At 38.2% G+C, this 25,015-nt stretch overlaps 1 protein-coding gene across 3 annotated transcripts in view; it reads right to left on the reverse strand.

The window, feature by feature from the left end:
- Positions 1-25,015, reverse strand: part of C4BPA (complement component 4 binding protein alpha) — a 40,394-nt gene extending 15,379 nt beyond the window's left edge. For 2 of the 3 annotated variants that reach the window (XM_010365643.1, XM_030935946.1), the window contains exons 1-7: positions 24,804-25,015; positions 16,294-16,458; positions 15,188-15,376; positions 13,981-14,080; positions 5,571-5,656; positions 5,213-5,404; positions 2,670-2,852 (exon numbers count right to left, since the gene is read on the reverse strand). In XM_010365643.1, coding sequence (XP_010363945.1) covers positions 2,670-2,852; positions 5,213-5,404; positions 5,571-5,656; positions 13,981-14,080; positions 15,188-15,376; positions 16,294-16,387 — 844 coding nt within the window. In that variant the 5' untranslated portion in view covers positions 16,388-16,458; positions 24,804-25,015. Of the gene's footprint in view, positions 1-2,669; positions 2,853-5,212; positions 5,405-5,570; positions 5,657-13,980; positions 14,081-15,187; positions 15,377-16,293; positions 16,462-24,803 lie in introns of all 3 variants that reach the window. The other variant, XM_030935947.1, reaches the window with a different exon arrangement.

A 25,015-nucleotide genomic window follows, 5' to 3' on the forward strand; every position in this document is an offset into this window, starting at 1 on the left:
GCTTTCAAGATTTTCTCTTCGTTCTTGGTTTTCAACATTTTGATTATAATGTCTCCAGGTCTAGATATTTTTGCATTTGTCCTACTTAAGTTCAACAAGCTTCTTGGATATGTAGATTAATGTGTTGTTTTGTTTTCTGTTTGGGCTTTTTTTTTTTTTTTTTTTTTTGGTCAAATTTGTGATATTTTCAGCCATTTTTCCTTTGTATAGTTTTTTAGCTCCTTTCTCTTTCTCTCATCTTTCTGGGATTCTCATTACACATATGTTGGTACGCTTTATGGTGTCCCACATTTCTCTGATGCTGTTTATTTTTCCTCATTCTTTTTATCTCTGTGCTGCAGATTGCATAATCTCAATTTATCTTCGAATTCTTTTTCCAACTCAAATCTACTGTTGAGTTCCTCTTATGAATTTTTCATTTTACTTACTGCGTTTTTCAACTCTACAATTTCCATTATCTTTTTAAATAATTTCTCTTTATCAATATTTTCTATTTGATAAAACACTGTCATAATACATTGCTTTAATTCTTTAAATATTGGTTCCTTTAGTTCTTGGGACATATTTATAATAGCTGCTTTGTAATTCTTTGAACTTTTCTGCTAAGTCCAATCTCTGGGCTCCCTCAAAAACAGTTTCTATTGTTGGCTTTTTCCCTTTACATGGGTCACTCTTTCCCATTTCTTTGCATGTCTGACAATTTTTTTTTTTTTTGAAAACGGGATATGTTAGATAATACATTGCAGCAACTTTGGATATTGATTCTCCCTTACCACCTTTAGGATCTGTTGTCTTGTTTGTTTCTTTAGTGACGTAATTGGACTAGTTCAGTTAAGTCTATTTCCTTCAAAGTGTGCAACATCTAACAGCATGCCTCAGAAAGCACAGACTTGGGCATGTACACAGTCTTTTTAACTGCTAGGGATAACTGTGGTTTTCTCTTTGACTGTCTCTTTCTCATTGAGACTTTGGGTGATCTACCTCTGTTGGTATTACATATAACTATTGGCCTCCAACAATTTTTATCTGATTGTTCTATTTTTTTCAACAACTCCCTGGGGCATAATATGCATCACAGTCTAATCCAATTAAAGTTCCTTGAAAGGGGCAGAGTGTTTACAGTCTTTGAAGCTTGCTCCAAATCTGCCCTGGAAGAATGTCTGTCTTATAGATCAGGAGCTGGGGGAAATTAGAAAACTCATTCTTCTCCAGGTACTGCACTAGAGTTCTTCTTACGGTGTAGGAGCTGTGAGGAGAGAAAAGTGGGCAGTAGGAACAGGCACTGCCACCCAGCTGTGCCCACCACCAAGTGCACATATTCCACAACCCAGAGCCAGGGAGAATACTAACTGCCAATATGCATAGTTGTCAACCTACCCATAATAGTTCTTCCATTCTAGAAAGCTGGGGAAGATGGGAGATGCCACTTGGCTGCTGTGCCAACTGGAATAGTTCTCCTGCAACATAGAGCTATGCAAAAAGGGGAGACTGAATTCTTTACCAGCTGCCCCACTTAGATCCTCACCATATAATGGGAGTTGGGGGTGAAGGAACAGACACTGATGCCTGTTTGCTGGCACCTATTCAATATACGACTTCCACAGCATGGATCTTTGAAAAATGCTATCATGTAATTTTCACAGGCTGCCAAATCCACCCCAAATAAATTTTTTACCCCAGGGAGCTGGGGAAGATGGGAATTGCCACTCATGAGCCCACAGTAACCATCCTCCCACAAGGTAGAGCTGTTGCAGCCACTAGTTCTAATGCAATGTCCTCTCACTGTTCCTATCAAGTTTCCATATTTTTGCTGAATAAATGCTCCTCAATTTGTTGTAATCCCTTTGATCAATCTCCAGAGACCTTGAACGGTTTTCTTTGCTAATTTTGACCAGCTTGGTGGATACCTTTTCAGGAGAGAGATTTCCCCAAACTCCTCCTCCTCTGTTCCAGAAATCCCCAGAAGTTCTTGGTATTTTGTGAGGGCAAAACTTAGAGCACAAGGCATCAGTGGCTTCCTTCCCTTACCAGTTGTATAACCTTGGGCAAGTCTTTTAACCTCTGTGAACAGTTTCTCATCTGTAACATAGGATAATCATAGTGCCCACAATTGTTGGGAGGATTCATTGAGTTAATCCTTGTTATGCACCTAGTCTAGTGCCAAGTTATCATTATTACCATTGTCATTATTTTTAATAATCCACATGAGTTCATAACTTCAGAGTGTTGGAATCACAACCAGTTCACACAATACTTTTGTACAAGTTATAAAAGGCATTTTTCCTCAGGACACTTTATTATTTGTCTTTCAAAGTAATTATAATAATATAATGATTTTGTCATAATAAGACAACTTTCTATCAAATTCCAGAAAATTGTTGAAATAAATATACAAATCCACAATATCTACAATGTTAACACCTCCCTTTAAGGTTGGAATGTGCACAGTCTTGTGGTATGTGGCAGTCTTGTGTGATGATATATGACCTCGCAGAGTGTATTAAAGTCATTTTTCTTTCCAACAAGAAAAAAATAAAGGAAATTATTGATATAGATGTAAATTTTTACTGTAATTCATAGTGGGCCTATGCATGCAAGTATACCCATATTAACAGTACTGGTTACCTTTAGATGTCAAACATTGAAATTCCTTCATAGTCCATACTTACTGGGCTCACAAGCAGGAGGAGAAGGATCCCATTTGCTATCAGCACCACAACGAATTACACTGCTGCCTCTGAGAACAAAACCTCTTTGGCAGTTAAACACAATAGCATCTTTGTAATTATAGATGGGTCCAAATCCAGAGACAATTTCCCCATGTGAAACGTCTGGCTTGTGACAGGTGATTTCTAAAGAATCATGAGAAAAGACAAGTGGATTTTAAAAATAAATGGTAATAATGATATTATTGCTACTGCTAATCCAGTTACAAGTGCAGCACAAATGCCTGATGAATGTGCATGTCAAGTAGATACAAGGGAAACATTTTAAAGTGAATACACATACACAAACACATACATACATAATATGGCCGTATATATTTATATATATATATATGTACTCCTTTTAGTACTAGTTTTTATTGGTGGAGAAGTTGAAGAAGTTATCCACAATTACCTCATAGAAAGACCAATGTGATGAACACTCATTTTACTGAGGCTTTTAAAAGCTGAAATTATTTATATTATGTTAATAATATATATAATACTATATATTTTATATATTCTATAATATAGTATTATAGAATATATAACATTATACTAATAGTATTATACATTATATATTTTATTATATTTGATATATATTTATATATACATATAAGTATGTGTGTGTGTATATATATAAAATATGTAATTTCAGCTTTTAAAATGAGTTTTCATTACATTGGTCCTTCTTCGAGATGATTGTGGATAGCTCCTTCAAATTTCCTACCAATAAAAATCAGTCATACATAACCCAGCAGAAACATATTTCTAAGGCCCCCAGAACTTTCAATATAATGGCCTAATTTCCTAGATGATTTTGGTTATGGGTCAGTGACCCATAGTAATTACATAGTGCAGAGGCAGCCCAGGGGATCAGAGACCCATTCCCCGACAAGCAGAGAACAAGCTGCCCTCTATCCCACACCCCTCACCCACATCCTGGCAGTCATCCAATCCTGTCAATTCTGCCACTTTAATTCCTCTATAATCCCTTAACTTCTCTCCAGCCCCACTGCCACACTACAGCTGAAGCCACCTTCAGTTTTTGGCTGGAGGGTTGCACAGTTGCTGTCTTAGTCTGTTCCTGCTGCTATAAGAAAATACTTTTGCTAGTTTATAAATGATCAAAATTTATTTCTCACAGTTCTGGAGGCTGGGAAGTTCAAGATCTAGCCACCATCAGATTCAATGTCTGCTTGCTCTCTCCTTTCAAGATGGTGCCTTCTTGCTGCGTCCTCACATCGGGGAAGGAATGAATGCTCTGTCCTCACAAGACAGAAGGGCAAAAGAGACTAGGGCTCTCACTTCAACCTCTTTTATAAGGGCACTAATCCCATTCCTGAGGGTGGATCCTTCATGACTTAATCACTTACCCAAAAGTTCCACCTGTTAAAACGATCACATTGGGTCTTAGGTTTTATCATGAGTTTGGAGGGACACATTCAAGCCATAACAGGTGACTGTCAGTTAAGTTTTGTCCTACTTCAGGTTGTTGTCCCACAGCCAGAGTTATCTTTCTAAAATGCAGCACATTGATTCCCCTCATTAAAGCCTTTCAAAGTCTCCCCTTCATGATTGTTCTGAAATCCTGAGACTGAAACACAAGGTCCTTCATAACCTGGCTCCTGCCCACTTTTCTGCCCTCAGCTATTGCCACTTCTGCTTGTTGCAGATCTAACTCCAGGCATTTTGCACTGTTGGCAGTATCCTGCTCTTTTGTGCCCCTCATCTGAATGTGTCCTGTGGTGGGTTAGTAAGCAATATTGTGTAAACTTAGTAGTAAAGTCAGTAAACTCAGATTCCTTAGACTAGCTAACTAATACATGTTTTGACTCAATTATCACTTGCTTTGTCCTGTTGCCCTTCTGGCACTTAGTAGGTTTTGCTTGCCCTACAGGCATATGTGTTTTATCTTATAGGTGCAAATTATATTTTCAGTTCCACTTCTTGAACAGACTGAGACTACATTCCCCAGTCCTCTGAGGCTACTCTCTAGTTCTAGACAAAACGCTGGAATGGAAAGTGATATGTGGTTGCTTCCAGGCCAAAGCTCTTAGCTAGGACACAATTGGCCTTTCTCTCTTCTTCTACTGAAGAGACTGTGAAAGCACATTTTGAAATGGAGGTGCCATAAGATCAAAGCAACCTGGCTTGCTGAGCTGGTTGCTAAGCTAGCACAGACTACAGCTTCCCTGGAGAGTCTCCTGGACATGAAACAAACTTAGTATGAATGAGAATAAACTTTTACTTCACCAAACCAGTGAGATGTTGTTGCTGTTTGTTCCCATATACTGTTAGCTCCCAGTTCACTACTCCCATTTTTATGGATTTATATTCTAAAACAACATGCAATAAGTATCAGGTGGCCAAATAAATGATTGCATCCGAGCAATAATTAGTTCATCTTTGAATTTTCCATTTTCCCCCCAATAAATTCACCTTTCTTTCTCTTTTAAACAAAAGAGAGCAAACATTTTGATGCAGAATTCATCACTCTGACTTACTTTCACAGGTAGGAGGACTTGGTCTCCAAACACCTGTTGTTTTATTCTCCACAGTGCAGGAAATGGAGGCATGACCCAAGAGTGAGAAGCGGGAGTCACAGCTGTAGGTAACAGAAAAGCCATATGTGTAGAAATCTTCTTCACCGCTGTGCCTTCCATTCCTGATGTCTGGAGGGGGTTCACACTTGACAACTGAGGTAAGTGAGTGAAGGGAAAGAAATACTCAGGGAAGGTATCGTGATAAATCTAAAATTCATGCAAATTCTAAGGGAAGGTACACATACTTGTAAAGATGCACAGGGACTTTATTACCTCACAGAGTTTAAATTGATAGTCAAGTCAGAAGATCTTTACTTACTTTCACATTGTGGGAGAGGATGACTCCAGCCAACTCCTCTATCTTGTACTTCACAATGACTAGTGGTTGAGCCAATTAAGACAAATCTAAATAAGATAAATCAAAGATTTTAATGGGATTCCTCCTACCCTAAATTAAATTAAAGAGGTCTGAGTAAATAGAATTGTTACTCCATATTAAAATAAGGAAATCATATTTTCCTGGATATCAATTCCCACTGAGCACTCCATTCAGTAAAATTTCATTACTACAATGAGATGTGTGTGTTTGTTCCTTGGGACCCTCATTCCTTAATCTGTTACTATAAGCATCTACTAGGGATTAGGAATGCAGTTCATCCAGAGCTCAATCAAGCACAACAATAAAAGGCTTGCTTCGGTGTGTTCTGTGGTTGTCTTTGGTTGAGAGTACCAGCTAGATTACTGACTCCACACTCTCTCCATCTTTGGCGCAAAGCTTCCTCTGACTTCCAGGTTGGTGTCTTATTCCCATAGATCATTAGCTTTCAGTTCACCGCTCCCATTTTTATGGCTCTTGATATGTCCTACTCTTTCCTCAGTTTGTCTTCCTGCCCTCTATCTTGTGCTAACAGAAAATAAAAAAACAAAAGATATGACTAGAATGATTACAAATTGTAGCATCATCAAGGATATTGATAATCATCAATGATATCAAATTGTAGCATCATCAAGGAATAAACCTCCAATGTGATAGAACACTAAAGTAAATGTCACCTTCGGCAATCTAAGAGTCTGTGGAATTTACTGAATAACAACTTCAAGAAAATATATCTTAACTACAACTACAATTAAGTATTTCTTTACTTTAAAATTTCTTTAAAATGTAGTTTTCCAGCCTAGCTCAGAGACTAAGTGCAAAATGTTGCTTCTGGTTGTTTCAATGGGAACACCTTAGTGTTCCAACAGCATCTTAGTTCTGATTCTTCTCACTTTCGCTTATGAAGCCATACACAATAAGGAAAACAGAGGGTAAAAATGAGAAAATCAACAAAAATGAAACAAACAGAAAAGATAAGAAAAAACTAATAGACATAAGTATCAAGCAAAAGAGAATCAACATATGCTTAATTGGATAACCTAAAGAAGGAATCCAAACAGAACAAAATCGCTTTTTAAAAATTTATTTCAGGCCAGGTGTGGTGGCTTACACCTGTAATACTAGTACTTTGGGAGGCTGAGGCAGGTGGATTCCTTGAGACCAGGAGTTCAAGACCAGCCTGGCCAATATGACAAAACCCCATCTCTATTAAAAATACAAAAATGAGCCAGGCATGGTGGTGCACAACTGTAGTCCCAGCTACTTGAGAGGCTGAGGTGGGAGGATTGCTTGAGCCCAGGAAGTTGAGGCTGCAGTGAGCCATGATCATGGTAATTACATAGTAACTACCTGGGCAATGGGAGTGAGGCCTTGACTCAAAATATATATATATATATCAAGTAAATGTTACTAAAATAAAATAATACTTCAATCTACATATTAAAATTGCACATCACACAGCAGAAAAAAATTAAACCAAGTGATTTCTCTCAAAACAACAAAGAGTAAAAGTATAGGTTTCAAAGATAATAATATCTTTAGATAGTCAAAGAAAGATCAAGCCGCATGAGAAGAAATTTCAGATCAGTAGTATTCACTAGCAAAAGATAGTGCAGCAGTACCTATAAGACATCCAAGAAAAGAAGTGATGAGCAAAGGACTATATCAAGCCCCATTATCTTCTAGATATCAATGCCTCAGATACATTATCTGAACCTGCAAGAACTCAAAGAATAATTTTCACTTGGGACCTTTTTTTGGAAACCACCGTAGGACAAACTATAACCAACCAAGAGATGACAATGGCAACTTTAGCCAAAACAAACAAAAATGGTAGCAAATATTGTACATGCAGATCTGAGACCAAAACAAATGTGATTTTAAGTGTGACTGAAGGAAATATAAACGTTATATGCTCAGACAGCACTGAAATAGTATAACTAACAAAAAATAAAGAAATGGAAGAGAAGGTAAAATAAACTCCCTTATTGCCTGATCATTTGCAAAACTGGGAGTGAAAGCAACCATAGACACATGTGAGTATTTCACATTAATATTAAATGCAAAATAAACACTAAGATAATACAAATGTTACAAATTTACTGGTAGGGAAGATAGAAGGGGTGAAAGGGGGAAGAATACAAGAAAAGTTTATTGTTGTTTATAAGAAGGAACCAATTTAAACTGTCTAAAGATAAAGAGGAATAACAGTATTATATAAATTTAAATGTATATAGGTCACCACTAGAACCAAATTTTGAACCTTCCTAAACACCACTATATATTTGAATAGAAAACAAATATACACATATATATTATAAAATATGAAAAGATATGACAAAACCAAGTCTATAAGTATCACTCACAGCAATAAATGTAATTACGCTTAAAACTCCTAATGAAAGAAAAACAGCTTTTAGTTGGAGCAAAATTCAGCTATCTTATATACAGGAGACAAACCTAAAAGTGTTTCAGACAGATTAAAAATAAAAGGCAGGATAAAATTATACCAAGCAAATTCCAATCGAAAGAAAAGCAAAGATAATAATTTTAATATCCCATAAGTTGGACATCAGAACCAAGATTATTAAATTACACAAAAATGGGTACTTTATATGTTAGAGATTATGATTTTCAGTGAAGAGTTATGAATCTTTATGTAGCAAAATATGTATGTAGCAGCAATTTTAATAAAACAGAAGTACATGAGACATAAGAAAAATGATCAAAATATGCTATTATCGTTAAATTATTTTATGATAGTTAAAATAATTATAAAATTATTAATTTCCTTTAACTCCTATCTTCATGTTTAAGGTATATAAAGATAAGCATAATAAAATATTCAAAACAACTTATTAAGAAAGTAGATCTGACTGGGCACAGTGGCTCATGCCTGTAATCCCAGCAGTTTGGAAGGACGGGGCAAGAGAATCTATTGAGCCCAGGTGCTCTAGACCAGCCTGAGCAACATAACAAGACCTCATCTCTACAAAAGTTAGAACTTTAGCCAGGTGTCATGGCACATGCCTGTAGGCCCAGCTACTCAGAAGGCTGAGGCAAAAGGATTGCTTGAGCCAGGGCAGTCCAGGCTACAGTAAGCCAAGACCACACCACTGCACTCCAGCCTGTGTGATAGAGGGAGAACTTGTCTCAAAAAAAGAAAGTAAATCTGATGTGTATATAGCAAACTCTATGTACTAATAATAAAAAAAAAAACTTCATTTCAAGTGCCTGTTGAAATATTAATGAAAATTGATTGTATATTATGATGTGCCCTAAAACTTCTGTGAATTTTAAAACATAAAAATAAGTAACATTCTTGGTTAATCTAGAAGTCTTTTTATTTCTTTTATTTTTTTTAATAATTTTTTCATTCTTTAGAGATGGGTCTTGTTATGTTGCTCAGGCTGGTCTTGAACTCCTGGGCTCAGGTAATCTTCCCACCTCAGCCTCACAACGTGTTGGGATTACAGGTGAGCCACTGCACCTGGCCCAGTCAGTTTGGAAGTCTCCAATGGAGGAATGCTTCCACTATGGAATGCAGCAAGAGTTCCAAAAATTAGAGTTGCCAGATTTAGCAAACAAAAATACAGGGTGCCTAGTTAAATGTGAATTTCATGTAAACAATGAACACATTTTTTAGTTTAAGTGTGATCCAAATGTTGCATGGAACATACACTAAAATTATTTGCTGTTTACCTGAAAATCAAATTTAACTGGGCATCCTGTATTTTACCTGAAAACCCTAAATTAAGTTTGGAAGTTGAGACCTGTCAACTCTGGACCCTCATGCAAGTGAATAAAAGGCAAAGAAGGAATCTACTCTGATGGTTGGAGTGACTAATCCTGATAATGATAGGAAATGTTAGATTGCTTCTGCACAGTGATGGCAAAAATGAGTATGTTTGGAATGCAGGAGATTCCCTGGGGCACCTCTTTATACTCCCATGCCCTATAATTAAAATCAATGAAAAACTATAATAACCCAAATCAGGCAGGACTGCTGATGGCCCAGACCATTCAAGAATAAAGGTTTAGGCGACCGCATTGGGCAAGAACCAACATCAGATGAAGTGCTTGCCGAGGGCAAAGAGAATATGGAATGAGTAACAGAAACATGTTGTTATAAATACCTGCTACAACCACATGACCAGTTGCATAAACAAGGACCATAAAAGTTGTGAATGTTTCTTTCTTATTTTAATATAAATAGATATTACATTAATTGCGTTTCTCTTTACCCCTTTCCTTCCCCTACTGTATCAGATGTGTTAGTAGTGGCTTACCTTATATCTCAATATTTAAGTTATAGAATATCAAAGGGGAGACATGACTCAGCTCAAAGGGAATTCTCTTTTAGGAAGAGAATTTCCATGTTTTCAGGTGTATGAGGGATAGTTGCATTATGTAAAATGTGAGTATTATTTTGCTATTGGCTTTATTTGGAAATTAAGCTAAGTATGGTTAAGACTAGTGTATACAAATACCAAATTTGACAAGGGGTGAGCTGTGGTAGATTTATGTTGTGTCAACCTAGCTAAGCTGTAATTATGTTTCCCAGAATTCTCTTCCATACATAATGCCAAGTTAGTATGTGCCATAAAAGATGGTAGATGTGAATTAGTAGAGCCATACTCCACATGCTAGAAAGGTCAGGGCAGAGCACAGGATGTGACTGCAGTTCACAAGCACTGTTGTTTCTCTGTTCTATCACTTTGTTGGCAGAGGGCTAAACCAGGCCACAGCAGGGCCAGCTCCTGCATGATCTCCTCCTTCATGTACCCTGGCTTCTGATCCAAGTACACTGGCACTGTGACGAAGGACAACTTCTACAGGACATACCCATTTTTGAAGTTGGAGGCTAAGGGGCAGTGAAAGAACAAGATGAATTCTAGTTTACAATGGTGGGCTTTACTCACTCATCTTTGCAGATTCCAGTTTGTCCTTGAAGCACTCAGTTCATGTCTATCTTCCCTTCCTGACTCCCTGCCCTGCTGACTTCAGGCCACAGCAACAGACATTGAAGGAACAGCCTCCTGTACACACCATTTAACTATCTCCCACACCTATGTCAAGTCACGCCCCTACAATAAATCCTGCAGTTCTATTTCTCCAAGTAAATCCTGACTGACGTAATTAATGTAAGTAGACAAGAAAAAGAAATTGGAAATCTAAAAATTGGAAAGTAGAAGGTAAAAGAATCATTGAAATGATGTGATTACAAACCAGGTAATCCTAAGAGATTTCAACTGAAAGAATTTTTTTAAATTTTTACAAATAATATGACATGGTTTTGCTGTGTCCCCACCCAAAACTCATATTGAATTGTATTTCCCATAATCCCCACGTGTCGTGGGAGGAACGTGGTGGGAGGTAATTGAATCATGGGGGCAGTTACCCCAGTGCTATTCTCCTGATGTTGAGTGAGTTCTCATGAGATCTGCTGGTTTTATGAGGAGCTTTTCTCCCTTTACTCAACACTTCTCCTCCCTGCCACCATGTGAAGAAGGTGCCTTTCTTCCCCTTTGCCTTCTGTCGTGATTATAGGTTTCCTGAGGCCTTCCCAGCCATGTGGAACTGTGAGTAAATTAAACCTCTTCTCTTTATAAATTACCCAGTCTTGGGTATTTCTTCATAGCAGCATGAGAATGAACTAATGCATAATACAAAAATTTAGAAAGTTAGCTGAGTTATCAAACTAACATGCAGAAATCAATAGTAGATAGATGATAGATAGATAGATAGATAGATAGATATAGATAGATAGATAGATAGATAGACTAGTTACAATATAAAATGGATAAATAATCCATTTAAAATACCAAAAACATTTTTTGTTTGGTTTTTGCTAGAGGTTTAAACTCTTCAAGAAATGCAAAATCTCTGTGAGGAAAGCTGAAACACACATAAAGAAACAAGAAAAAAAAAAGACTAAGATGAACAGAGGGAAGAATAGCAAAGGGTAGCAGAATATGCCAAAACAGACCACTTTGGCATAAAGATTGTTTTTTGAGTTGAAAGCACTTGAAACACAGCAAGATGCAGGAAGGCACTCTGATCTCCCCTTTTCTTGCTGAAGGCAGGAGATGAAACTCACAGGAAAGATACCTTCCCTATACCTGAAGGAAAAGAACCCTCTTATCACCAGAGGCAGGGAGTCAAGGCCAAGAGATATCTGTATAAAGAAACTTTGTACAAAGACCATTTTTTGGGTCTTCATTTTCCTGTGAAGATTCCCATGTACTTAATAAATTAAAACCTGTGTGCTTTTCTCCTGTTAATCTGTTTCATGTCAACTTAATTCTCAGACCTGGTGGAGACCCTAAGAGGGTAGAGGAAACGTTTTGCCTTCTCTATGGTAACATATTCTTATCTAGAGAGAGTCAACATTATAAAATATCTATTCTCCTAAAGTTAATTTTATTAATTTATTTTTCGAGATGAGGTCTTGCCCTGTCACCCAGGCTGTAGTGCGGTGGCGCTATCATGGCTCTCTGCAGCCTTGACCTCCCAGGCTCAAGGGATCCTCCCACCTCAGCCTCTTGCACAGCTGGGACTAGAAGTGCGTGCCACCACACTCAGCTAATTTTTTAAATTTCTTGTAGAGACAAGGTCTCCGTAGGTTGCCAGGGCTGGTCTCGAACTCCAGGACTCAAGAGATCTTCCCACCTTGGTCTTCCAAAGTGCTTGGATTACAGGTGTGAGCCACTGTGCTTCACCTAAAATTAATTTTAAAACTAATCTAACACTGATTTTAAAATATGTCTAACTTTAAAGTTCTTATAGAAAAATACGTACTGTCGGGAAAACTTCAAAAAAGAAGAGTAATAAGATAGCACTACCCATATTGGCTATTAAAACATATTATAAAGCCTCAATTATTAAATGACTGTGAAACTTGTACATAAATGTACAGAAAAAATAATGGCATTGAATAGAAAGTCCAGAAATAGACCTAGATAAGTATATGAATTTTATATAGTATCAAAGAGCATCCCAAATCAGTAAAGGCGAACTTTTAAATAAGTGGTGTTGGGGCAACAGGAAAGCAATATGAAAAAATATGGTCTAAAACCTGTACCTCATACTGCATACTGTATATTAACTCCAAATGAATTAAAGCTTTGAACATTAAAATATATGAAAATATAAAAGTAGAGGAAATATAGGCAATTATTTTTAAACCTTATATTGGGGGGAGGCCTTAAGACATAAAATCCAAAAACCATTGCTAAAAGGGAAATTGATTAATTTAACAACATATATACAAATAATTTCTCCTTAAGGGGAAAAAATACCAATAGCCAAGTCAAAAACATTATACGTATACATACACACACACACACATACACATACACACACACACACACACAGTGGGAAAAGTTACAGTGTATATTAGAATTAAGGCCTAAATCCTGCTATGCACAGACTCATGTGTATGTATAAATGTATATATCCTAAAACTTAAGAATAAAAAGTTCAACAAGTTAAGGAAAAAAAAACAACAACAACAACCAGGCATCAGACATGCTAACTAGTGCACAAATAAATACAAACATCCTTTGGACATATAAAAATATACTCAACCTCCCTGACAAAAAGAGAAATGTACATTGAAACTATAGTGAGATTTTATTTTCACCTCTTACATTGGGAAAAATTCAAAAATTTGACAAGTTTTCAAAAGTTTGACAACACAGTTGGAGAGTTTATGGAGAGACAGACATTTGCATACTCTGCAAAACCATGAAACCCTTAGGGAAAGCAGTCGGACAATATCTTTTAAATTTTCAAATATACATACTCTTTGAGCCAGAGAGGCCTCCTCTAGGAAGCTACCCTTCAGATGTAACTACATATGACATACATACAAGAGAATACATCAGAGCATTGTTCAGAATAGCAAAAGATTGGAAACATCCATGGATCCATCAAAGGGATGGTGAAGCCGTGACACAACTACACAACAACATTCTATGCAATTGTAAAAGGAAATTAATAAGGAAACTCTCTACGCAAAACCATGGAAATATCTCCAGAACACATTGATAAGTAAACAATAAAGCAAGATTCAAAACTAGGTTCATTAGAGGAAAGGGGGGAAAATAAGAATATATGCTAACTTCTTAGTTTGTATTTGTATAAGGAAACACTAGAAAGATACATAGGAACCAATAAAAATAGATCTTTGCTTGAGGACAGGAAGGAATGGGGTGTATGGAGATAGGATGGAAGTGAGAATTCTCAATGTCTATCTTTTTACATCATTTTAAATTTTGAAATATATGAACACTTCAGCTACTTTTTAAATAAAGGTAAAAGAATTGTTCATAGATTACCTCACACTCACCCTTCTGAACAGCTAAATTCTATTTCTGATCCAAAAAGTAAATCTGTCTTAATCTCCACTTGCCCATTAGGTAAGTCTCCTGGGTGCCTGCATCGTTTGTCTGGGAGAAAAATTTAAATGATGATTAGTACTTCCAAGTACTCACAGATACGGCATAAGAAAAGAAAAGAAATTAACCAAGGTTCACTTCTGCTTCCAGAAACACAGAGAGATTTAAATTCAAATTTATTTCTAACCCTGACTCACCTCAAAATTAATGCAAAATTTGATCTTGTCTTTTTCTGGTTCATTTTACCAATAGAGAAAAATGCCCAGTTAAATCACTGCAGCAGTAGAACACGTAGTCCAGGACTTAATAAGCTGACCAGGGATGGGACAGCTTTGCTTCATTCTATGTCTATGGCACGTACTTAGAACCTAGGCCACTCCAAAATGCATGTCACAAAACAAACAAAAAAGAGAAAGCATTGATTGTATACCCCTACTATTGGAAAACACTACAGAATGCATTCCCAACTGACAGTGAATCATAACTTTTCTTCAAAACACAGCAAATATTTTGAGTGAGGTTCTTTTGAAAACTGCATTGCCACTTTCTAGCCACCTACCTTTTTATAATTTTTTTAAAAAGTGAACCTGATTTTCAATGTATCATAATGAAATTTGTGGTTCATTTCTTGAAAGAAGTGCTTGGTGGATTACTTTATAAAGAATAGACTTCTGACCAGGCCCAGTGGCTCACACCTGTAATCCCAGAACTTTGGGAGGCCGAGGTGGGTAGAAGACTTGAGGTCAGGAGTTTGAGACCAGCCTAGCGAATATGGTGAAACCCTGTATCTACTAAAAACACAAAAATTAACCAGGTGTGGTGGCGCATGCCTGTAATCCCAGCTACTCAGGAGGCTGAGGCAGGAGAGTCACTTGAAACCAGGAGGCAGAGGTTGCAGGGAGCCAAGATTCCACCACTGCACTCCAGCCTGGGAGACAGAGCTAGACTCCATCTCAAAAAAAAAAGAATAGAGTTATTTTTCAATGCAACTAACTACCCCCAATTTTTCTGTTTTGCTTTGTTTTTCAAAAAATGCCACAAGTATGTACATTGAAATCAGTAATTGACAAACTGTCTTCTTGGTGACTAAAGATTCAGAAAATTTAGTTTCCAAAGATAGGAAAAGCACAAATGAAAAAAATAAATGTTGATACTCACGGACACAGAAGGTAGTATATGTCCATTGGCCATCAGAATTACAGGTAAGCATCTGATCGGAATGGGATCTGGCATAGCCAGGGCGGCAGGTGTATTTCAGAGTAGTTCCAGTTTCGAAGTGTGTCTCAGTCAACGTAGTAATATTCACTGGGGCAGCAAACGATAAAGTGGGTGGAGGACCACAATTGCCTGGACACCAAAATGACAAGGAGCACCAAAAATTATACCTTGGGACACAGCGTCTTATTGTTTCTGTGGCGTGATATTTAGAGCAGGGATCATTCTTTTCACCTCTAGTCAAGAAAAATCGTAACTCCCATTATACTCTCTGTTCAATACACCTAGTGAGTGATCAGTAATATATATTTGTTCACAAAAGATAATGACAATGATAACAATAAACAATAATGATAAAAGGCAGAATTTTTATCCCTTCTCTACTACACATGGGATAATTTATCTGAAAAAGAAGAAAGACATGAACTTCACCAACCTATTAGATTCCCCATATCTGCTGACTCAAATGCATCTGTGCAAAGTCAGAAGTCCCTGCAAGTTGCCTCAACAGAAACATATTATTGTATTAAAAATAACATTACATAACATTGGTTGCCTCAGGGAAGAGAAACAGGGTGGCTGGGAAATGGGTAAAATAACATTTTTAATTTATGTTTTTTTACACCTGTTTGATTCTGAATGATATGGAGGAAGAAGCAAAGAGCCCTTGAAGCATAAAAATCTTAACTTTGCCTTTTTTGCAAGAATTAAATACCAGGCTGATTTACTTTTTAAGCACCCCCTGAATAAACCCACAGGCAGTGAAAATTGTTTAGTCATAGTGATAGATAATATAGATCTGTTCAAGTTATGGTTGGGAGAGAAATTCTTTCCTGGAGAAATAAAAATCTAGAGGAAAATGTCTAGAACACTATTTCCTTTATGTGTAAAGCAAATTTCCCTAAGTTCTAGCCTGTCAAATAAACCACTTGTTGATGAAGCTGGGTCTCTGCTAGAAGCTCAGTCATCATTTTTTTTAGCCTTAAAAGTGAATGCACAGATGATCTTGATTGTTTGTTGCCGATCTGGGCTTGTTTCCCACTACTCACCGAGAATAGCAGGCAACAGAGCAGCGACCAAGGTCATTTGGAAGAGAATTGGATCAGAGACTTTCCACAGCCTGGAGAAGGGCCAGGCTGCCATTTTCCCTTTTCTATGAAGAGCCCGGATGGAGTTCTTGAGGGGCGCTTGGCCTTCTGCTTCGCTGATTTTTTCTGCTGAAAGAACTCAATTTAATAAATAGTCATTGAATTCTCACTTGTCATAAAGCACTAGAATAAATGTTATGGGATCCATGTCTTCAAGGAAATGACAGCCTGGAGTGGAAACAAAACAACACAAACCCCTGAGCACAAATGTTGCAGCACAAGACAGTAAGGATTGGCCTCTGCAGAAGCTCTGTGTTCAGAAGAGAGATTGATTCCAAGTGGAGGGAGGGAGTAGGCTTTGCAGAGGAGACTGTGTCTGCACTAGGTATACTGAAGACATTGGAGAATGGATGCAGGGCATGTTGAGGGAACAATAGATAATACTCCAATTTGGCTAAGAGTCTGAGATGGGGAAGGGACAGTTTACAGATGTGTCTGAATGGGATGTAAAGTTCAAGTTTAGGAAATTCATAGACTTTACTCCTTGGGGAATAAAAGTGCTTGTTTTTTATGTGAGTGTTTGTTTTTAAGCTGAGAAATGACACAATTATTATGCTTTAAGATCATTATGGCAGATGTGCACAAGATAGATTGAAGGGATTAGAGGAAAGAAACAGGGAGGTTGAGTGAGAAGACTTGGAATTGGCCAGATGATCTGAACAAAGAAATGGCAGTGGAGTTAGAGGAAAGGTACAAACATAAAACAAAACAAAACAAAACAAAACAAACAGGCAGGAAAATGATGGGATAGAAAGAGTCGAGTCGCCATATAGAAGTATTGGGAGTTCCTTGTGAGAACTATTGACAAAGGCAATAAACCATCAAGCAATCTGCAGTTTTGAAAAATGATCATACACACACACACACACACACACACATATATGAAAAATATACGTGGCAAATGCACCTTTATTTTTAAATCAGACTATATAAAGACGTGTTTAAAGCAAAATTAGTAAGGACTTTTTTTGTTTATTCTTCACCGCCACTTCGCTTTCCCTTTGGAGAACACAATATATCCTAAGTTTGCATTAGAAAAAGTCCCTTTCCTTTGAGTAGATACTTAATAGTGGGAATGCTGGATCAAAAGGGGAGTTCTATTTTTAGTTTCTTGAGAAATCTCTATACCATAAATCTATAAAAATAAAAAGAAATTAAAAAAAGAAATAGTGCTTGTCTTCAAAGGAATATATGAAGTTAACCAAATTCACTCCTATAAAATAGTGAATTTCATCTTTTGACAGCTCTGTTAGATCCAGATGGCTGGCCACTTCATGCACCCATAATTCATACAAAGCCCATATACATTAGGTAAAGGGAGTCTCTTCAGTATTTCTCCCCAAGGACTGTCATGTTATGTAATGTACATCTAAGGTAATGTTCAGTCCCTCAACATAAAGCTGATCTCAGTAATATGGGACAGTCTTACATGATGTAGGACTGAAACATCTTGGAGAGAAACTGTGTGAGAGAAGGGAAGTTGATAATGCCCTTCATACTTTGTGGGGTATAATTTCTTCCTTGAGTAAAGACTTATGTAAGCCTCTTATCTTTCTAAAACTCAGTTCTGATGAAGCCATCCCTCCACCCGTTGTCAGCTGTGGGACCCCATTCACACATGTCCTGTCCCATGAGCTCCATACACCCCCACCAGGGCAACTCTGCCAGTACATAAATTCACCTAATGAGCAATTTACCAGCTGTCATCACTTACTGGAAATGTGTTCACAGACTTTGTACTGAATGAATCCAGGTGGTCTAAAGAGGTTGGAAGGAGCCAGGACAAACATTCTGGGCCTTCATGCTTCCCCTTTCTACCCAGTTTCCCCCTCTGTTTTCCCATTTTCCTCCTTCCTAATGCTACGCTACTCTCTGCCCTCACAATCTTGTGAAGCTGGAGACAGCTGAGAGCCAGGCAGGCTGCATATCATGAAAACCACCTCACTAATCCTCTGTGAAATGTGTAAAATGTGACAAATTTCTCCCACCCAATAAGATGTGTTATGAACTATGAAAACTATCGGAAAAAGTTTCTTCAATTTTTGACAATGAGTAGATTTGTTGTGTTTATTGAATTTCAGTGAAATTGAAGAAAGAGATTAAAAATACCAGTGGGTTGGCAAAACAGAATTTGACTATGAAAAATCAAAAGGATAAGAGTATAAAGTGGAAATTTCCCATAGGAATTGTTGCAGTTGTTATTACATTCACAGGAAAAATACATGTGTTGAATATGTTCAGAAAAATATTTATGACTATATAAAAATACAACCATAAGATTAAATCATTAGCTTCAAGAAGTTGAACAAAAATATCTTAAATGCTGCTAAATATATATATTCATTAGCTACAGTCAAAAAGAATATATTTATACTCATTGAATATTCAAAATGAATATTTTTTCTTTTTCATTTCTAAAATTATAATGGAGATGTGATCTTACTATGTTGCCCAGGCTTGTCTCAAACTCCTGGCTTCAAGCAATTCTCCTGCCTCAGCCTCCCAAAGTGCTGGAATTACAGGCATAAGCCACCGTGCCTGGCCTCCAAAATGAATATTTCTTAAGACAATGTTAGGTAAATTGATACTTTGATAAATTCAACAAATTTATTTCTATGAACTGAGCCTTCAGGAACTGGCATTCACTCAATTGGCTTTGATGACTAACTTTTCAGTATTGTGGCCTGACCCCCTAGGCTCCAGCTGTCCTGGACAACCAGAATTCCTTACCATTCCCAGCACTTTCCTACCTCCCATTCCTGTCCACATTATCTACCCTCTCTCTTTTTCCTCTTTAATTCCCACTCATTCTGCCAGTCCCTTCTCCAGCATTCCCTCCTATCCAAGCAAGCCTCCACATACCAAGTGCAATTTTGTATTTATAACCCTGATTCGGACTTGGTCTGTAACTCACATCTGAAGTCTGCCTTCACCACTAAACCACAAGATCCTTGAAATTACAGAGTATGCTCCCATTTATGTCTGCCCCACAACAGCACCTAGCCTGTGCCTTATGAAGTTAAAGAGATCAAAAAATGTGCATTGAATTTAAATCCAAAGGCTCTAGGGATAAAATATGTTCCAAAGAAAAGTACTGTGCCACATCCGCGTCTCCCCTTACGGTGTATGCTTTGTTAAGGACTGATTTTACCTGATTTTAAAGCAAGGCAAACACCTGTATTTTAATGTGAACAATGAGAACTGGCCCAAGCAATTTTACTCTAGGCTCTTCCATTCTTAAACTGAAATCATCATATCATCAGCTAGTCAAGGGAGGACAGTGAAGGAGGGAAGGAGTAAGCAAAAACCGGTTCTCCTCCTTCCACAGGTTATGACAGGAGACACAGAAAAATGCAGACCCTACACTGTGATGAGGAAGTTATTTCACTCCCTTTGCTTCAGCCTCACACCTAAGCCATGGCCACAGAGCTGGGGACAGAGGAGGACAGTGTGGCCAAGACCTTGGGCATGGGCTCTGGAGCCACACCCATAACATATGAGTTGGCCTCCTGGTTCTACCACATGGGAATCGAGTCCCATGGGTAAAACACTCAGCTCCTCTAAGCCTCAGTTTCCTTTATTACAAAATAAAAAGGATAACTGTCATTGCATCTCAGAATTTCTGAGAGGGGCTTAGCATGGTGTGTGGACGGCACATAGTAAACATTCAAAAGAAATTATAGGGAAGAGTTTCATAGAATTGGCATTGGAATGTCACTCTGTCATTAGCCAAACTCCTAGGCGTTAAAATACTGTCATCATAATGATTTAAAATTGCAATAAATGGTTGCATCACCAGAGACTTTAATTATACCCCCAGTGCAGAGAAACATCCACTGAACTTCTGGCTAGAAGCCCTGGGTCTGGTCTCCACTGTGGCCTTTGGTACAATGAGATCCAATGTGTCATGCAGAGCAGAGGGATGCTGGCACCCCTGGGGCTGTCCTGGGGCTTTGTCTTCCCTTGCCCTCAGCTGTCTTCCTGGAAGGAAGTCATCCACGTCCGTGACTTTAATCACCATACATGAATCACCCACAGGGCATGCACGGTGGCTCACGCCTGTAATCCCAGCACTTTGGGAGGCTGAGGAGGGCAGATCACGAGGTCAGGACTTCGAGACCAGCCTGACCAACATGGTGAAACCCCATCCCTACTAAAAACACAAAATTAGCTGGGTGCGGTGGTGCACACCTGTATGTAATCCCAGCTACTCAGGAGGCTGAGGCAGGTTAATCGCTTGAACCCGGGAGGCGGAGGTTACAGTGAGCTGAAATCACACCACTGCACTCCAACCTGGCGACAGAGAGACTCCGTCTCAAAAATAAATAAATAAATAAATAAATAAATAAATAAATAAATAAATAAATAAATCACCCACAGACCTCTGGGCCTAATTGTCTCTGGTTCATGCAAAAACTTCCATGCTCCATAAATTCAATTGTTTATAATTATTTTATTCTGTCTTATTCCTTCCTCAGTGTAAGTTTTAACTATTCAGGCTTGTCTTCTTTACTCTGGTTGCTAACTAGTTCAATTCTGGTGCTCAAATTATGTCTTTCTAAAGGCAATGAAATAAATCTCTATAAAATGAGGGGAACTCTTTTCCTCTGCAGCTGCGAAAAAGCGGATGATAATCTACATGACAAAACTGACCTTGCAAATGTTTTTTCTAACAAAGGAGTCATTCCTGGATTTTAGAGATGCTCTGCCACATGATGGTAACTTTTAACCTTAGAAAAGTGTAATTCTGACTGGTTATCTTAGTGAATTTTTTTTTTCTGGAATAATATTTATATGAACATTTCTGTTTACTAGAAGTTATAAGTGCTTGTGAGTTTTCCTTGCCAAATCCGGAAATAATTATTACACTTTCCTCTTTACCTGCAACCTTGAAAGTAAACTAAAACTTTTGACTCTGTTAGATTTCTCATTTAAGCAAAAAAAAAAAAAAAAAAAAAAAAAAATTAAGTTAAAATTCCCGAGGTTCAAATCAGTATTTCCAATCACTTCATTTGTATCTCCCAGGCACCTTGAATTTAACATATTTCAAACTAAATTCACTATGTTCCTCCAACACTACTTAATATCTGTGCTTTCTGTCTCAGTGAACGTGACAATCTCCACCCAGCCTCCCAGACTAGAAATCCAACTCATTATTGCCTCCTCTGTCTCACCTCCTTGCACTATTCAGAGTCATCAAGTCCTGTCAAGTTGGTCATAGCAGCAGCACCAGAATCTGCCACTCTCTCCTACACTCCACTTCCATAGTCCAGGTTTAGGTTCCTATAATTCCCTTCCCCTCACTCCAGACCACTGTAAAAGCCTTCAAACATTTATAAGCCAGCTTCCATGTTGATGCCATTATATCCCTAAAAAGCAATTTACATGTTGTTACTCTGCTTAAAAACTTTCATGGTTCCCAGTTTGCATAGGTTCCCATATCTGCCCCAATTTTCCCATCATTTCTCACTTAGAACACCATGCTTCAGTCTCAAGGAGACACTTACGCTTCCCCAAAGACATTCTGGATTTTTTTTTTTTTTCTTTTTTGAGACAGGGTCTCGCTCTGTGTCACCTAGCCTGGAGTGAAGTGGTGCAATCACAGCTCACTGCAGCCTCAGCCTCCTGGGCTCGAATGATGCTCCCACCTCAGTCTCCCCAGTAGCTGGGACCACAGGAGCATGCCACCACACCCAGCTAATTTTTAAATTTTTTCTAAAGACAGGGGTCTCACTATGTTGCCCAAGCTGGTCTTGAACTCCTGGCCTCAAGTGAACCTCCCACCTCGGCCTCCCAAAGTGCTGGAATTATAGGCATGAGCCACCACACACAGCCAGGATTTTTTTGAAAAACACCTGCAAACATTTACAGTTACTGGCTCACATGCATTAATGCTCTTACCTCCAACTTCTCCTTTATTCACTATTATTTTATTCACTATTCTGATCAAATGTCACTTCCTTGGTGAAGCATTGCCTGACTTCATCATGAGATGCCAGTGTTTTCTGTTCTTCCAGTACTTGGCTAACACCTTAGTTGAAACATTGCTTTGTATCATAACTATCTATTTGCTCTTGCCTCCCGAAATACACTGTGAATTCCTTGAAGGCAAGGAAGGTACTTATTCAACTTTCCATCTCTAACGTGGTATTGTAATTGATTTATATAATCCTGTGACTCCTTTGTTAGAAAAAACATTTGCAAGGTCAGTTTTGTCATGCAGATTATCATTGGCTTTTTTGCAGCTGCAGAGGAAGAGAAAAGAGTTCCTCCTTATTTTGCAGAGATTTCTTTCACTGCCTTTAGAAAGACCTAATTTGAGCACCAGAATTTAACTAGCTTAAAATTTACACGGAGGAAGGAATAAGACAGAATAAATAACAATAAATCTAAAAGGCATGAAATTCAATTTAATTTTATCTTTAGAGTGAGAATGACTGTCTCACTGAGGACCAAATGAAATAATGTGTGTGAAATGCTTTGTCAGTTTTGAAGAGAGATAATACAGTGACTAGACTTCCCTAACAAACCATCAGGTTGCATCCTAACTCTTCTCCAACTACAGCATTTGCAGTTCACCATAACTACTCCTGATGGTCCCTCAGCAGAAACCAGCTGGCCACAGAGTATGGGAATGGAGGCTAGAACTCGCGAGCTGAGAAGACCCAAGTTGGAGTTCTGGCAATACCACATACTAAGTCTGTGATCTTGAAGAAGCTATATCAGCTTCTTGGATATCAGTTACCTCCATCTCTGAAATGATGACATTAAACCTAGATGAACAAATTCTGCAATTCTGTAACTGCTCACTGAAAAGCTGAGGCTACTCTAGCAAACGCTTTCATATTTCAAGGACATCATCTTTTAAATTCCTGCCGAAATGGAACCAACTCAAGAACTTTAGTCAGCATGCCGGGTCCCTTGTGAAAAATACTATTAGCACTTAGCAATGCAGTACAATTTGAGAGACACTGAAACAGCCTTTAGTCCTCAAATTTCTCCCTCCATGAGAAGTTACTTTTTAAGTTAAGATATTTATTTTGTCTAACTTCCCCCTTTTAAAGTGCAGATACCTTGTGAAAGGATAATATTTTTCTCCAGTCTCGGGCTGAGTGTCTTCTTCCTTATACCTAGGCTCTCAATTGTATCATTTACAAACTCCAGAAAAAATTTGCTTCCACACTTTCCCACCCTTCTCAGAATCTCTTTTTTTGTTTTGTTTTTTTGGGGGGGAGGGGGTTGTTTTTTGTTTTTTGTTTTGTTTTGTTTTGTTTTTGAGATGGAGTTTCACTCTTGTTGCCCAAGCTGGAGTGCAATGGCATGATTTTGGCTCACCCCAACCTCCACCTCCCAGGTTCAAATGATCCTCCTGCCTCAGCCTCCCAAGTAACTGGGATTACAGACATATGCCACCATGCCTGGGTAATTTTGTATTTTTGGTAGAGACAGGGTTTCTCCATGTTGGTCAGGCTGGTCTCGAACTCCCAACCTCAGGCGATCCACCAGCCTCAGCCTCCCAAAGTGCTGGGATTATAGGCGTGAGCCACTGCGCCCAGCCAAATCTCTTTATTTTTCTATCAGCTCCTTTATTCTCTGCTCATACTACATTCAAACGTATCTCTAAGCTTAATGCCAACTTTCTTTGATGCTTCTGCCTCTTCTGTAGTCTACTTTTTATTCTCTTGGTGTTACCATATTTAGAGATAGAATAGGAATCAGCAAAGAGACAAGTGGTTGAAGAATTAAAATGAGGACCAGAATGGTACTATATCCTGGTCAACCAAGAAAGAAGAGAATTTCAAGAAGGAAGGGTTATCAGCATCGTCAAATTAAGAAAGTAAAGAAGGTGAGGACGACTAAGCCTGCTAGCTTCAGAGACCAACTGGAGGCTGGCCAGTGTCCTCCTTATTACCATATCTAAACATCTTTGCTGTCAATGGTGGAGGAGATTTGGAGTGGTTAATCAAATCTCAGAAAAAAAGAAATGGCCCAAGTTTTCAGAATGTAGACTACAAGAAGCAGGCTTCCTGTGAACCCTTTGAAAAGTCTGGTTGACCCCTTGCCTCAACTCTCTGATATGGGAAGATGGTGAAAGATCAACCAACCAACCAACACACCTGTCTTTTAGATACAGTAACAAGAGCAACACCTTACACCTCTTCTTCTTTAGCTTATTTTATTAGAATGCAATATTATTCCTCCATTTATAATTTTTAAAACTTGAGGCTCAGATGGGGTTAAAGTACTTTTCAAGTCATACATCCCCCTAATACAGTGATCCTGAAAAGATTTCTGCTGAAAACACCTCCAAGCTTTTGTCTCTGTTTTATCCTTCTAATCCTGCACTCCTTAAAGGGGCAAACCACCAGCCTTTCCTCCAAGCTACCCCAAGGGTTTAGTAGTCCACCGACCTTTGGTAGTTGAGGAAGCGCAGAAGACTCTATGATGATATCTTGGATAGTATCTCAAAGAAGACAACTGATTTGATCTATGTAGTCCTGGTTCCTGCCCAGATCAGAGTTTATCATAATACCCTGAAGTTGATTGGTAATTGCTCCACCAAAAAGTCCCTGAATGTCAACCATGCAGTTGGCTGGTCAGGGATGGCTGGATGGAAATAGAT

This window comes from Rhinopithecus roxellana, chromosome 8 (assembly GCF_007565055.1).
Source record: "Rhinopithecus roxellana isolate Shanxi Qingling chromosome 8, ASM756505v1, whole genome shotgun sequence".
In the NCBI taxonomy this organism is placed as follows: Eukaryota; Metazoa; Chordata; class Mammalia; order Primates; family Cercopithecidae; genus Rhinopithecus; species Rhinopithecus roxellana.